We start from the raw sequence: 16307 nt of genomic DNA, 5'->3' as shown, positions 1-16307 counted from the left end.
ATTAGAAACCCACCCACCCAAAACCTTATTATTGAATCCACCACACCACTTCATATCATGCAATGGTAAGGAGAAACCGAAGTCCCAAAGTCATGTCTGATGATTACTAAAGCCAAAATATTTATTCACAAAGTGTCTCTGTATCAGTTCCAGGCAAAGAAAAGCTCCCTGAGCCCCTTTCTTCATTTAGGTCCAAATGAAAACATTTCACAGGTTAATCACAGGCTGTGACAAGCAGTAAGACATTCTATACTGGGGTTTCTGGTCGACATTAGATGAATTCTAATCATAAATCACACAGCAAATTAAACTTGCTTATAACGCAAATCCCACTGGATCTGTTGCATTATGCAAGACCAATTCATCCATCAAAGGCACGGGACATTTCTCTGTAAGATTTGATTTCTTTCATGATGTGGCCCATGCGTAATGCTCATCCTGTCACATTTACATGTGCACACACCACGTATGCCAGTCTATTCACATGAAAGCTTAGCATGCCAGTAATCAGGACTGACACAAACCATTTTGGGCAAGGAGAAGGTGGCGGCGGTTGAGGTTCAGGCATGCATGCATGGAGGAAATGGATTACTTGGGTCCCTTCCAGTCTGGCTTCAGGCCTGGCCATGGCACAGAAGCTTCCTTGGTTGCCCTGGTTGATGACATTTGGCAGGAAAGAGACAGGGAGACTGTGACCTTGCTCGTTCTCCTTGACCTCTCAGCAGCTTTCAGTACAGTTGCCCATAGTAGCCTCCTGGAGGGAGGTGGGGGCAATGTGCTTCAGTGGTTCTGCTCCTGCCCCCAGAGTCATTTCCAGAAAGTAGTTATCAGAGACTACTGTTGAGGCATCTAATCATAGCCTGCATTTTTATCAAGGCTTATAGTTTGATTAGGGTCTGTATTTTAAAATGAGCTTAAAGATTTTCAAATGTTTTATGCCAGGCAGAAGACCAGCTGCCTAAGTACTTTGGCAAGATGTTTATCCTCCTGGACAAGGGGGCCCCCTGATTTATAGCAGAAAACAATTCTCAAAGTCGTAAAAAGGGAATTACAGGCTGAGGGCAAGGTTACACCACCCTACATAATTAAGAGTTGGTAAATAGTAAAAACCATTAAACTTGAGCCATATCTTTCTAAGGTTAAAGGCCAAGAGCAACTGGCTGGAGAAGGAGAAGTGTAAACAGAAAAAGAGGCTTTTTCCTATTTTATTTTGAGGCTGTAAACTGATTCCTTCCTGTTACTTTGAGAAGGTTTATTCTTGTAAAAAGCTATCTATGATAATGTATGAAATATACTGGCTTAAATGTAATTATGCAAAGGATCTAGAAAGAAAGAAATGTTAAATTCTTATTTCATAGAGTCATATTGCTGTAGGAGACCAGAGGGGCAAATGAGCCCAGCCCCCTGCCAGACAGGAGACGCCATCGAGCACTCCTGATATATGGTTGTCAGGCCTTTGTTTAAAGACCTTCAAAAAGGAGATCTTTCATTGATGATGCATGAGAATGTGAACCCAAGATCTCTGACATCTGTTTAAGATAAAAATTTAAAATTATTAACCATCTGTTTTGGAGGGCAATAGGGCAAGGAGGGCAAGAGGTGAGCTGGTAATTAAGGTTCCTTGTTGAGACAAATGTAAGATATATGACTACTTATTTGTCATTTATAGATAGAAGAATATATATCTTTTTGTATCCCATAAAAGGCAATAGGAAATGGGTGTATCTTTTAGGATTGGTTATAGCAATCAGCCAATAGGAAATTCAACCAGGCTGATTGGACAGAGGCAGCCAAAGGAGGAGCAAGGGAGCTGGGCTGAGGGAATATAAGTGCTGGCCATAATGGCAGGAGACCAGGCCAGAGCTTGGTAACCATATACCACTGTGCCTCTCATTTATTTGTCTGACAAATAAATTATTATTTTAATTTCTCTATTGCTGCGTTGAATATTTCATTCCAGCTAAGCGTTAACCACAAGCAGGGTGCTACATTTTATGGTGCCTGCGACTCGGATAAGTGGTCTGCTGGAACGCAGTCCCTTCGCCTTACTGGGCAGGGTACAAGAGAGAGGACCACTCACTGCTTACCCAGCGCGCACTGGGAAGTTTTTTTTTCCAGGGGAACGCAGAAGTCTCGTCTGTCTGATACCCTGCCCACCGACGGCGACGGACCGGGGGGAACCAGAGAAATAAACAGGCAACCAACTAAGGGTAAGTGCACTAAGGGGTTTTTGGCCCTCCAATTAATTGGGAGGAAGAGAAGTCTTGATCAAACTTCTGCGTCTCAGTAAAGGGGAACAGAGTACGCTAGGTGGTTGGGTACATCAGATGGTGATCTGGTGTAGGGAAAGGAAAGGTTGGGAGGTAGAGTATGGTGAAGTATCCAGCGCATTGTATGTGTGAGAAAGTACAATTTGTAGCTGACCTGAGTGTGGAGTGGGTAGTACTTCGGTTCCCGGTAAGGCGACTTCACCCGGGCAAGGAATCTCACGAAGCGTGTGTGTGAGTGACTGAGTGGATACTTCACAGGGCCATACAATGGGAGTTGGGGGTTCAAAGGGGGAAAATACACCTCTTGAATGTATGTTAAATAATTTTAAGAAAGCCTTCTCAGGGGCATATGGAGTCAAAATGACGCCAGAGCGCTTGAGAACGTTATGTGAATTAGAGTGGCCGAAACAAAATACTGAATGGCCATCTCAGGGAACCTTTGATATAAATTTAGTAAGCAAACTTTGGTCTAACATCGCCAAAGAAACTGGAGGGTGCCCAGAACAATTTTCATATATAGATTCTTGGCTGAGCACATTAAATAAAAATCCTCCATGGATAAGGGAATGCAAAGTCAAACGATGCAAATTGTTGGCTGTAAAAGCCGAAGCTAGGAAAGGAATCTTGCCAAATAAACTCAAACCCATTTTTGAGGGACCAGAGGAAGAGGTGCTTCCACCTCCACCCTATGCTCCACATCGAAGGGAGCCTAATCCAAACACTCCACCAGTTGTAACCCCAAGGCAAGAAAGTGGAATGAATAATGGGGCTGGAGTCACAGAACTCGATTCCTTGATAGATTATGATAAATATCTTCAGGAGGCATTGGAGGCCTATAATAAAGCCCAAGCAGAAGTGGTTATTCCACCTGTGAGTCCCAGTAGAACTCCATCTACAGTCTCTTTTAGTGGAACAACTGATTGCCTACCCCAAACCCCTGTACATCCAAGTCCTAGAGAATTATTACAGAAGTTACAGGGAGACCTTAATCGGTCAGCAAGCAATACAGCCAGGCGTATAAGGCTGCTAAAAGAACGCCTTGGGACAAATACCATCCCCTATGATTTGAGGCCCTTAGAGCAAAGCGAAGAGAAAGATCACGTAGTAGCCCCTCTCAGAAGAGTATTTGATGCACTTGAGGAGCCTGTGCTGGTTAACGGGCAACTCGGACCACGGCCACCTCGAACTTCGACCCTCCAGTACATTCCATTCACAACTACGGATCTGATGAATTGGAAAACACACACCCCATCTTTCGCAGAAAAACCTCAGGCTATGATGGACTTGGTGACTTCAATAATAAATACTCATAGTCCTACTTGGACAGATTGCCGCCAGCTCCTGAATACTCTGTTCACCACTGAGGAAAGGAGAGACATAATTGAAAAGGCACAGATATATTTGCGTGAGCAGGCCAGAGTGGGAAATATTTTAAATGTTGACCGTCATTTCCGGGACAACTTTCCCTTGGAAGATCCTAATTGGGATCCAAACAATGCAATTCATCTGGCCAGGCTTACCACCTACCGCCAGACGCTTGTGCAAGGTATCCGCAGGGCATGCCAGAAGCCCACTAATATGTCTAAAGTCTCAGAAGTAGAACAGAAACCAAATGAGAGTCCAGGAGACTTTTTAGAGAGGCTGCAGGAAGCCTATCGTATATGGACTCCTTTTGACCCTGAAGCCCCTGAAAACAGCAGAATGATTACTGCTACATTTGTGGCCCAGTGCGCTTCTGACATTCGTAAGAAAATTCAGAAATCAGAAGGATGGGAAGGGATGCTGATGAGCCAAATTATGGCCATTGCACGCCGAGTTTATCGGAATAGGGATGAGGCTGAGAAGCAAGAGAAGAAGAAGTGGCAGAAGGAAAAGATGGTGATGTTAGCCACAGCAGTGAAGCAAGACTACCGCCCCTTAAATGGAGGGAGAGGGCGGGGAAGGAATCCACCACTGGGAAGGAATCAATGTGCGAATTGCAAGAAGGAGGGTCATTGGAAGCGGGAGTGTCCTGAACCCCTGAGGTTGGAAGAAGTACGCCCAGGCCCAGGCCCAGGCCCAGGCTCCGGCCCAAGAAACCAGGGACGGGGACGGGGAATGATCCGAGATGGAAGATATCAGAGACCTGGACAAGGACGGAGTAGGGACAATTTCATTGGACTGGCAGAGGAGAATTTTACCCAAGACTAGGAACGACCGGACTCCATAAAGTTAGGCTTCCAGGAGCCCACGGTCACGATTCAATTAGGGAGCCATTTAATAGACTTTATGATTGATACTGGGGCTGAATACTCAGTACTCCCAGAACTATTGCAGAAAAAGGCATCCAAAAGTGTAGTCATTAAAAGTGCCACTGGTCAGTCAGCTAAGAGGTCTTTCCTCCAACCTTTGGAATGCCAGATTGGGGGACATCGTTTAACCCATCAGTTTTTGTATATACCTGAGTGTCCAATACCTCTCTTGGGTAGAGATATGCTGTCCAAATTGCAGGCCCAAATCACCTTCACTCCTCGAGGTCCAGAAATGAAACTGCCATCAAAGGCAGCAGGAATAATTTCCCTCTCAGTACCTAAGGAACAATCATGGCGCCTAATGTCAGCCCTGCAAGTCCAACCCACATTGGATACAGAGTTAAACAAGCTCCTCCGAACCCTACAGGTGCCATCAGGAGTATGGGCCGAAAATAGCCCACCAGGAATGGCTAAGAATATAGCTCCAATTGTAGTAACCCTAAAACCTATGGCTACCCCTGTATCTGTAAAGCAATATCCTTTACCCCGGCGAGCAGCAGAGGGCATCCAGAAACATTTGGACCGCCTATTAAAATATGGTCTGCTTAAGCCCTGCCAATCAGAATGGAACACACCTCTATTGCCTGTTCGGAAACCTGGGACAGATGAATACAGGCCAGTACAGGACTTGAGGCTCGTAAACCAGGCTATCGAGACCTTGCACCCAAATGTACCAAACCCATATACCCTGCTGAGTTTGATCCCACCAGAAGCAACATTTTTTACTGTATTGGACTTGAAAGATGCATTCTTCTGTTGCCGGCTGGCACCACAGAGCCAACCTATATTTGCCTTCCAGTGGGAAGACCCTTTAACAGGAACAAAAGGCCAGCTAACCTGGACGAGATTGCCCCAGGGATTCAAAAATTCCCCAACTTTATTTGGCACTGCCTTGGCGAAGGATCTAACAAGTTACCCCTCAATACCTGGAGAAAAGGTGGTTCTGCAATATGTAGATGACCTTATATTAGCAGCAAAGGATTTTGATACCTGTAAAGAAGGGACAGAGGAACTGCTCCACTTGCTCTGGGAAGCTGGCTACCGAGTTTCCCAGAAAAAGGCACAGTTATGTTTAGAAAAGGTCAAATATTTGGGCTTTGACATCTCACACCAACAACGAGCATTGAGGCCAGAGAGGAAAGAAGCTATTTGCCTTATCAAGGAACCTACTACAAGGAAACAACTCAGAGGATTCCTGGGAACAGCAGGGTTTTGTAGACTATGGATACCTGATTTCAGCAGTCTGGCCAAGCCCTTACATGAAAGCACTCGAGGTGCAGAAAAGGACCCATTCGTATGGGGACCTGAGCAGCAAGAAGCCTTTTTAGTTATCAAACAACGACTTATGGAGGCCCCAGCCCTTGGACTGCCTAATTCGGAAAAACCCTTTCAGCTGTATGTACATGAACAGAATGGGATTGCAGCGGCAGTCCTGACCCAGAGATTAGGAAGTTGGAATCGTCCAGTAGCTTATTTGTCAAAACAATTGGACTCAGTAGCAAAAGGATGGCCTCCATGCCTAAGGGCAGTAGCGGCCACTGCAAGCCTTGTCAAAGAAGCTGATAAATTTACCTTCGGCCAGACGATGTATGTGAATGTACCTCATGCTGTTCTGACACTCATGGAATATAAGGGTAGTTATTGGCTAACGAACCCAAGGATGGCTAGATACCAAGGCCTATTGTGTGAAAATCCCAGGATTCATCTACGAGTAGTGAATATGCTCAATCCAGCAACTTTGCTGCCCCTACCAGAGGTAGATGATGAAGAATCACATGATTGTCTCCAAATAATGGATGAAGTTTATTCCAGTAGACCCGATCTGAAAGATGAACCATTGAAAAATCCAGATGTTGTATATTATACTGATGGTAGCAGTTACCTGCATGAAGGTGCCAGACGAGCAGGATATGCTGTGGTCACCAATGAGGAAGTTGTGGAAGCTGAAGCTTTGCCTGCTGGCACCTCAGCACAAAAAGCTGAACTTATAGGTTTAACTAGAGCTCTGCAATTGGCAGCCGGATGTAAGGCAAACATCTATACTGATTCTAAATATGCCTTCTTAACCCTGCATGCACATGGTGCTCTATGGAAAGAAAGAGGTCTAATCGGAGCCCACGGGAAGGCCTTGAAATATGGACCTGAAGTAGAAATCCTGTTGGAAGCAGTATGGGCTCCAGAACAGATTGCTGTAATGCACTGCAAAGGTCATGGACGTGGAAGGGATCCAATAACCAGAGGAAATCATGCTGCTGATAAAGCAGCCCGAGAGGCAGCCCAAAAGCCTGTGGGAGGATTTATAGCAGCCCTCATACCAGAGGTAGTTCCAGAAGAAGTTAAACCTCACTATACCCCAGAAGAGAGGAAGTGGGCTGAACAGGAAGGAGCGGTTGTGAAGGACGGTTGGATGATACTGCCGGACAATAGGATTTATGTACCTCATCACCTAGCAGGCACAATTGTAAGAAATTATCATGAATCTACTCACCTTGGCGGTACTGCAACCAGAGAGAGTCTCAGTCGGAAGTTGTATATTATTAACCTATCACAATTAGCAACTTGCATTTCACAGAAATGTGTTCTTTGTGCTAAAAACAATCCCAGGCAGGGACCGGTACAACCTCCTGGAATCCAACATGTGGGATATGTCCCCATGGAAAGCCTAATTGTGGACTTCACAGAGCTGGTCCCTTCTAAGGGATTCAAGTATCTCCTTGTGTTTGTAGATACTCTTACCGGATGGGTTGAAGCTTTTCCCACCCGAACTGAAAAGGCACGAGAGGTAACTAAGAGACTCCTCACTGAATTGATCCCGAGGTTTGGGTTACCTAGATGCATTGGAAGTGATAATGGGCCAGCGTTCATTGATCAAGTAGTACAAGAAGTATGTCGAGTCCTACAAGTGAAATGGAGACTGCATGCAGCATATAGGCCTCAAAGTTCAGGGAAAACTGAAAGAATGAATCGGACTCTGAAAACCCAATTGGCAAAATTAACCCAGGAAACGGGATTAGGATGGGTAGATGTGTTACCCATAACACTGTTTCGTGTTCGGTGTGCACCCACAAAAAGACTTAAGTTGTCACCTTTTGAGCTCCTGTATGGGAGGCCGCCCTCCTTTGTTCAGGATATTCCAGCTGACCTCAAACAAATAGGAGACCATGTGACACAGGAACAAGTGCAATCTCTCTCCCGTGTTTTTGTTTCTCTTAACAGGTGGGCCCTCGAGCGCACGCCGTGCAGCATTGCCGAGCCGATTCATCAGTTCCAGGCTGGCGATAGCGTATGGGTGAAAGAGTGGAAACGAGATCCACTTGCACCTAAGTGGCGTGGACCTTACACCGTCTTGCTCTCTACTCCAACAGCGGTGAAGGTAGCTGAGGTGACCCCCTGGATTCATCACTCCCGTTTGAAGAAGTCCGAAGGCAGTTGGACATGCAAAGGTGACCCCTCTAATCCTTTAAAACTGACTCTCTCCAAAAACCCCTGTATCTAGCCCTACGGGGAACGGGCTAGGTCACGGGCAACATTAGACGACCGGCCTGCTGCAGCCACAACCTGGAAGCTGGCTGACCTGCGCACGCCTGAAGCTTGAGGAGCGTCTAAACCAGCGATTGTGAACGGGAAGATTCTCTAATACAATTAATTGACTGCCCCCCCCTTGTGGAACAATTATCAAGGATATTACTCATTGGGGATCCTTGGGATATATGTTTTGGTCTTGGTGGTTCCCCATTTCTGTCACTGGGGGAATTATATTGGGGCTAATATTTTTATGCTATCACAATAAGGTAATCTTTTGTGGAAGGAATGCATATACTACACATCAACATGATTTTATTATTAATCCTGATCCCTTGGGACGGGGAAGGGTCCTTGAATCTGACCAAATTTACTAAATATGGATTCCGCCATGACCACAATATGTGGGTAGGCTTAGCTGAGATGGTAGCCAATGTTGCAAATAGGACCAATTGCCTTGTTTGCTCTCTTGGGCCAGATGATTCAGAGGGAGGTATGCCCTTATTACCGATACCATTAAATGCCATTGGTATGGTAAGCGAAATGCCACACCAAACAGAAGTACAGAATTTCCCCGGATGGAACTCAACTAAACCAATACGAGTTATACCTGTGCAAGGGGAATTCTGTGTACATAAATTATCAGATGCAGCTGATTCTACCATGATAGGCTCTTCTCATTGTCACTATACTTGGGATTATATTAAGAATAGTCAAACCTGGGTAAACGGTACTACCTATCGAACTCGGAATACCTTGCCCTGTGCACCTCCTTTTATTCATGCATGGAAAGTGGTATGGAACATAACTGTGACAGAAAAAGGCAATCTAACATACTGCACTGTGAACTCTGTACCCCTTTTGATATTTCGCCTTCTGCACTCCACGTACCAAAAACCTCAGACCCGATGGTTGTGGTGGATATGTGGAGAATGGGCATACAAGAAGCTCCCTTCCAAATGGAGTGGGACTTGTTTCCTGGGATGGGTATTACCACCAATGTGGATTATGCCCACTAATTCGGCCAAGCGTACACGAAGAAACGCTGATATTTCTCGTATAGCAGGAGGAAGTACCCAAAGTTGGAGCGATACTGATGATTGGCCACCAGAGCGCATTATAGCCTATTATGAGCCTGCCTCCTGGAATCCTGGTGAGCTCATACAAGGGGCACGGGATCCTATTTATAATCTAAACAGAATAATTCGATTGCAAGCAGTAGTGGAACTTGTAACCAATGCAACGGCCCAGAGTTTGAGACTTATTGCACAACAGCTGGATGAAAGTAGAGCCGCCATTTTGCAGCTGAAAATGGGAATGGATTATGTACTTGCCAGGCAGGGAGGCCTATGTGGAGTCTTGAACTTGACAGGGAATGCCTGTTGCTTTAACATTTCTGATAATGGTGAGGCAATCCGTGTGTTGACCACAAAGATGGAGAGTATAGCACACGTCCCAGTACAAACATGGGAAGGATGGGATATGGGATGGCTCACCAACTGGTTACCTAATGTTGCGGGACTCAAAGGGATACTATTGTCTTGCTTGTTTTTCTTGACGGTAGTAATAATGGTTTTATGTATGGTGCCATGTATCATTTCATGTTTTAGAAGTACAATTAGCAAGATGATTTCGAATGAAACTCTACCTCATATCATGGCCCTATATAGAGCTTTACCTCAGGAATATGATGAAGGTCAAGCTATCAAGGACACTTGGGATGAAGGTCCTTGAGCTTGAAAGGGGGGAATGAGGCATCTAATCATAGCCTGCATTTTTATCAAGGCTTATAGTTTGATTAGGGTCTGTATTTTAAAATGAGCTTAAAGATTTTCAAATGTTTTATGCCAGGCAGAAGACCAGCTGCCTAAGTACTTTGGCAAGATGTTTATCCTCCTGGACAAGGGGGCCCCCTGATTTATAGCAGAAAACAATTCTCAAAGTCGTAAAAAGGGAATTACAGGCTGAGGGCAAGGTTACACCACCCTACATAATTAAGAGTTGGTAAATAGTAAAAACCATTAAACTTGAGCCATATCTTTCTAAGGTTAAAGGCCAAGAGCAACTGGCTGGAGAAGGAGAAGTGTAAACAGAAAAAGAGGCTTTTTCCTATTTTATTTTGAGGCTGTAAACTGATTCCTTCCTGTTACTTTGAGAAGGTTTATTCTTGTAAAAAGCTATCTATGATAATGTATGAAATATACTGGCTTAAATGTAATTATGCAAAGGATCTAGAAAGAAAGAAATGTTAAATTCTTATTTCATAGAGTCATATTGCTGTAGGAGACCAGAGGGGCAAATGAGCCCAGCCCCCTGCCAGACAGGAGACGCCATCGAGCACTCCTGATATATGGTTGTCAGGCCTTTGTTTAAAGACCTTCAAAAAGGAGATCTTTCATTGATGATGCATGAGAATGTGAACCCAAGATCTCTGACATCTGTTTAAGATAAAAATTTAAAATTATTAACCATCTGTTTTGGAGGGCAATAGGGCAAGGAGGGCAAGAGGTGAGCTGGTAATTAAGGTTCCTTGTTGAGACAAATGTAAGATATATGACTACTTATTTGTCATTTATAGATAGAAGAATATATATCTTTTTGTATCCCATAAAAGGCAATAGGAAATGGGTGTATCTTTTAGGATTGGTTATAGCAATCAGCCAATAGGAAATTCAACCAGGCTGATTGGACAGAGGCAGCCAAAGGAGGAGCAAGGGAGCTGGGCTGAGGGAATATAAGTGCTGGCCATAATGGCAGGAGACCAGGCCAGAGCTTGGTAACCATATACCACTGTGCCTCTCATTTATTTGTCTGACAAATAAATTATTATTTTAATTTCTCTATTGCTGCGTTGAATATTTCATTCCAGCTAAGCGTTAACCACAAGCAGGGTGCTACACTGTAAGCCTCTTTTTCTGTTCTCAAATCAAATCTACATTCCAGGGTCTGCCTGGTTTGTCCTTCCCATGCCATCCCAACCCCGCCCATTCAGAGCACCGTTTGATATACCAAGTTTCCAGCCTCAAGTCGACCATTCCTTAATTTCTGCTTCTGTTTTTTATTTCATTAGGCTGCTGAGAGTAATAGCTAATGACAGGAATAAAGTACAATAAGATTAACAGATAATCATTTAGGAGTTAGTGCCCTTTACTATGTTGTGGGATTGTGAAATATTATATTCTGTGCATTTCACAAGACAATGGGCTCCTGTAAATCTCGGAGATTAATATGGAGATTTACAGCGGAAGGCTTCAAAAGTATTAAAGTGGCATTTATGGTGGTTGAAGCACAGGCATGTTCCAGGGAGAGATGGCACAGCGCTGTGCCTGCTGTCACGCAGTATAAATGCAAAATTAAGACCTAGTTGCTGCGTTTAGGTGGAAAGAACAGAGATGACTGTAAGAGCTTTTTTCTGTGGCTGGCTTTCAAGTGCAAGGAAGAATAGCTGCATGCGCTGAAAACTGTCAGCATCCTACAAAGGAGCATTTCATGCCTTGCTATGCACAGCTACCATCACACAGATACATTTACCCCACGGGCTGCACATATGAACTTGGCTGAAATCAGAAATGTCAAGTAAACCTGGTGATGGTTAAGGAAATATCCAGTGTTGACTGTTTACATGTACAGTATAGCATGCATTTTGCCCAAATATGGAATTTGGAACATAAATAGATATTAACTGTAAATTAAATATCTGCCAAACTATAGTAACAGTAACTTGCACACATGATATACGTGCAGGTATTCAATGCATGGATAGCATGCGGGTGTAGGGGTGGGTGGAAAATCCCCTGCCTTGCATTTGCCTCCCAGATTACTATACTTCTGAAATTCTGCACAGAACCTTGGACAGATACATCAAAGCTACCCATGCCATCATATACACCTGCAAATTTATTTATTTGTTACATTTATGTATTACCTTTTCCACCAAGGAGTTCAAGGTTATCCCTGTGATCCTCCTCATCTTATCCTAACAACAACCCTGTGAGGTAGGCTAGACTGAGAGACAGTGACCAGCCCAAGGTCACCTATTAAGATTCATGGCTTTGTGGGAATTTAAATCCTGGTCTCCCAAGTCCTAGTCCAGGGGTCAGCAAACTTATTGAGCAGGGGGCTGGTCCACTGTCCCTCAGACCTTGTGGGGGGCCGGACTATTTTTTTTTGGGGGGGGGAGGGGGCGATGAACGAATTCCTATGCCCCACAAATAACCCAGAGATGCATTTTAAATAAAAGGACACATTCTACTCATGTAAATACACACTGATTCCCGGACAGTCCATGGGCTGGATTTAGAAGGCGATTGGGCCAGATCCAGCCCCTGGGCCTTAGTTTGCCTACCTATTTCCTAGTCCAACACTCTAACCATTTCACCACACCGGCTACTTATCTACCTACCTATGGATTTGAGAGAGAGCCAGCATAGTCCAGCAGATAGGCCTTGGGAGTAGGTTTAGAAGACCTGCATTCAAGTCCCACCTCTGCTGTGGACTCTTTGTGCGGGTTTGGTCAAAGCATTGCTTCTCTACCCAGGTCCTCATGGTGCAATCCAGGACTCTCTGACTCCAATGGGACTTACTCCCATTCCAGTTTGCATAGCCACAGTGATTTGTTTCACTGGTTTAGTGGGAGAGCAAATGCTAGAAAGAGAGCGAAGCACTTTGTAAGTGAAGTGTGCTGTGTGCAGGATTAGTAGGACAGTTTCAAACTTCCAAGCTGAACTGAGCTTCAAGTATAAGGCGAGAGGGCCATCAAATGCGGCTTCCAGCAGCCCTGCATCCCCCTTCCAAGAGCATCACATTAAGCGTCACCCCTCGCGTCCTCTTCTGCCCTTTAAAGAGATGGATACTGAGAACCTGCAGAGATTAAGCAGTATCTTTATCACCACATGCAATCGTAAGAGTTCATTGCTCCAAGCGTGAAGGTAGGTTTCTTGCTTTTAACAAGCAATCTTCATAACTTGCTAATTAAACAATAAGTATAATGAAAAACTGTTAATTGCTTAGTTGCATTTTTTATGATCTAATGGAAATTTTTAATTATAAAGCACTGTTGTGATATGGAGCCTGTAATGACAAGGGGGAAATGAGCCTGATTTACTGGTGTTCAGCAGCAACATCTTTATTGCCTTCCAAATAAAACAGCCCATCATCTTACTTTACAACATGTTTGCTTACATCACCACCCACTGTCTTGGTTTTAGACAGTGCAGGGCACAGCCTTAAAAGCATGAGGGGTGCGTGGGGGGCATATGTGAACTGAATGAAAAAAATGAATGAGCACCCAGATGAAATGATCATAGATTCATAGAACTGTAGAGTTGGAAGGGACCCCTGAGTGCCATCTAGTCCAACCCCTGCAATGCAGGAATCTTTTGTCCAAGGTGGGGCTTGAATTCTCAACCCTGAGATGATTTACTCATGTGCCAGATTTAATCTTTGCTAAGGTTTATGACTTTATGGACTCAGCTACATTGGTTTTTACAAAGTGTTTTAAATGTGCTACAACACTGTGACACCAGATGACGCTGTAGAGTTTGATCTTTCAGCAACATGATTTCCCATTATGAACTTTACAATGCGATTTCCTGAAACATTTTCTTAATGTGTCTAGATCCAGCCTATATGTTTTGGTTTTCCATGTTGGTGATCCCATAGAACAAGGATGGGGAAACTTTGGCTCTCCAGATGTTGCTCAACTATAACTTCTATCATCTCTGACCATTGCCCATGATGGGTGGGGCTGACAGGAACTGTGATCCAAAACACCTGGAGGCTACAAGTGCCTCATCCTTGCCTTTTCAGTTGACGAGGTCAAAGGCCTTTGTCAGGTCTATAAAGGCGATGTGCAAGGGGCGTCTCTGCTCTTGGCACTTCTCCTGCTGTTGGTGCAGTGAGAAAATCATGTCGAATGTTGACCTCTGAGCCCTAAAGCTGCATTTTGAGTCAGGATAGACCCTGTTAGCCAGTGACTGTAATCTGTTGAGAACTACATGGGTGAAGGCTTTCCTCACAGTACTCAGCAGAGAGATTCCATGGTACTTGTTACAGTCATGGTGGTCACCTTTGTTCTTGTAGAGGGTCACTGTTAAGGGCACTTACCAACCAAGGAATTGCACACAGTAGAGAGTTAACTCTTTATTGTGAACTATTACAGTCGCTTCTACAACTCTGGAGGCCTATGCACACCAATCTAGCATCTAGGCAGCTATTCCCAGGGAATAGGGAATTCAGAGGCAGGGAATAGGGAAACTGCTCTAGGGAGCAATTGCAGCAACTGGGGACCCCTCCCCGTCTACCTTCCCCTGATGGGCTGTGCACACATAGCCAGAGACCACACCTGTGTGGAAGCTGCTTCTGCTCGTCCCACTTCAATTTTCCCCTGGAAGACAGTGGTGCAGGGGAGGGTGGGGAAGAACATGGCCCTTCACTTACCTGGCCTGCCTCTTCCCCCAGCTCTCAAGCTTCCCCTGCCTCCGATTCTTGCATCCTGGCTGATGCAGGTCCCCATAGACCACTGCCTCCCTCTCCTGAGTCAGACTCCAGCCTCCCTTCCCCTGGTAAACACTCATCACCTTCCTGCCAGTCCCTGATGGTCACAATGCTGGAGTTGCACATGTCTTGTGGCACAGATCTTGTTTCCCAGCACTGCAAGAGGAGGCTGTGGAGGTGTGTCATGAGGTCAGCTGTCAGCACTTCTGTTGGGATTTTGTCCTGCCCTGTGGCTTCCCCACATGCCTGAGGGTTGATGGTAGGCAGAGTCCAGATGCTGTCAATTGCTGTGTTGAAGACCAACTTTTCCCATGAGTACTGTTCTTGCTAGTGATCTGCCCATCACTTCATCTACTTGCTGAGATCTCTGATGCTCTCTCCAGACAAGATTTCCAGTGGTGCAGTTTTTCTTATTGTTGGTCCAAATCTTTCTTCATGCCTTTGTACATTTTGCAAGTATTGTCACCGTCAGCTGCAAGTTGAATGCTCTGTCAGTGCTTTAGCCAGTAGTCATTGGCACACTATCAGGCAATCCGTTGGACATAGCTCCTTGCCTTTATGATTGTGTAAGAAACCCTTAGTTTCCTGACTAGTTGCAGAATTATTTTAAGGAGTTCTATAATGGGAGCAGAACCCCTCTCTAGCACGTGCTGGAAGTAAATAGAATTTAGAACTGGGTGAACAAGTGATCTTAACCATAATTTCAAAACACCAGTAGCCAATATGATGCCCTCCAGAGATTGGTGGACTACACCTCCCATCATACCTGAACACTCGTCATGTTGTCTGGGGCACACCTGAAGGTCACCATTTTGGCTGTCCCTGTTCTAAGCTATCATTTCCTCTTTATTATCAACTCCATGCCCTTCTTTTCCAATCCACATTTCAGATGGGTTTTGCTAACAGTAACCAGCACACAACAAACTGGGATTTTAAATACAATCAAAATAACCACAGAAGACAATGTCATTCTCATGCTATGTTGTGTATATATATATATCTATATATCATTTTGGGAAGTATGAGTTTTCTTTTGGTCCTGGGAAGGCAGATTTGTAGCATGACTGACTACGAGCATCACAAGCCTCTGTGGAAGTTATCAAATTCAGACCTCAAAGGCAATGTTATGGTTTGCTGGTTTGTTCATTTTTTTATCGCTGTAATAAAGACTTTTGAAATGGCTACCACTGCGTATAACTACTTTACTGGTCTGCATTGATGGGTGCTTTGTGACCTCCCAGGTTCAGGTGAGCTTGTACTAACTGAGCATCTTAAATTGCTAAGGGTTTGTTACTTACTTCTGAAGGTGGTTGTACCTTCAATCTTGATTTCCTAGAGGCATTATGAATCCCAGAATAACATTAGGATATCAATTACTTTTATATTGCATGTGCAATAGGTCCCCATAAACAGCTAATGTTCCAGTAAGTTCAAGGGTATGGTCTGAAGGAACGTGAGGCCACCATCTGGCTGAAGCTAAGGACATCTGGTTCTGGCCTTTGCCTGGGTGGGGAACTGCCAGGGAACTACATGGATGCTGCCTTGGATTCTAGGATGGGAGAAAAGTGGGGTGTAAATGTAAGAAAGTATAAATAATGTTTAAAATGGAACATGTCACACCAGAAATTATAATCAGAATAGGAGAGTGGGTGAGGGTTCATGGTTCTCTCAGTTTCCAGACCTTCATATTTGTGTAGGTGGGTGGATGTGAAATCTGGGTGATCACTTT

General features: G+C 44.5%; 1 protein-coding gene across 1 annotated transcript; it reads left to right on the top strand.

The window, feature by feature from the left end:
* Positions 1 to 2132: 2132 nt before the first annotated feature.
* LOC308477614 (syncytin-2-like) lies at positions 2133 to 11196 on the top strand (the record flags this gene model as incomplete). The annotated part of the gene is made up of 3 exons (XM_081006344.1): positions 2133 to 2210; positions 7927 to 9585; positions 11154 to 11196. The coding sequence occupies exons 2-3, from the start codon at positions 8372 to 8374 to the stop codon at positions 11194 to 11196; spliced, it is 1257 nt and encodes a 418-aa protein (XP_080862470.1). The 5' UTR covers positions 2133 to 2210; positions 7927 to 8371.
* Between the last annotated feature and the right edge of the window lie 5111 nt (positions 11197 to 16307).

This window comes from Podarcis pityusensis (genome assembly GCF_964106645.2).
Source record: "Podarcis pityusensis genome assembly, chromosome: 5".
NCBI lineage: Eukaryota > Metazoa > Chordata > Lepidosauria > Squamata > Lacertidae > Podarcis > Podarcis pityusensis.
The sequence above is the reverse complement of the archived record's forward strand: the minus strand, read 5'-3'. Positions and strand labels throughout refer to the sequence as shown.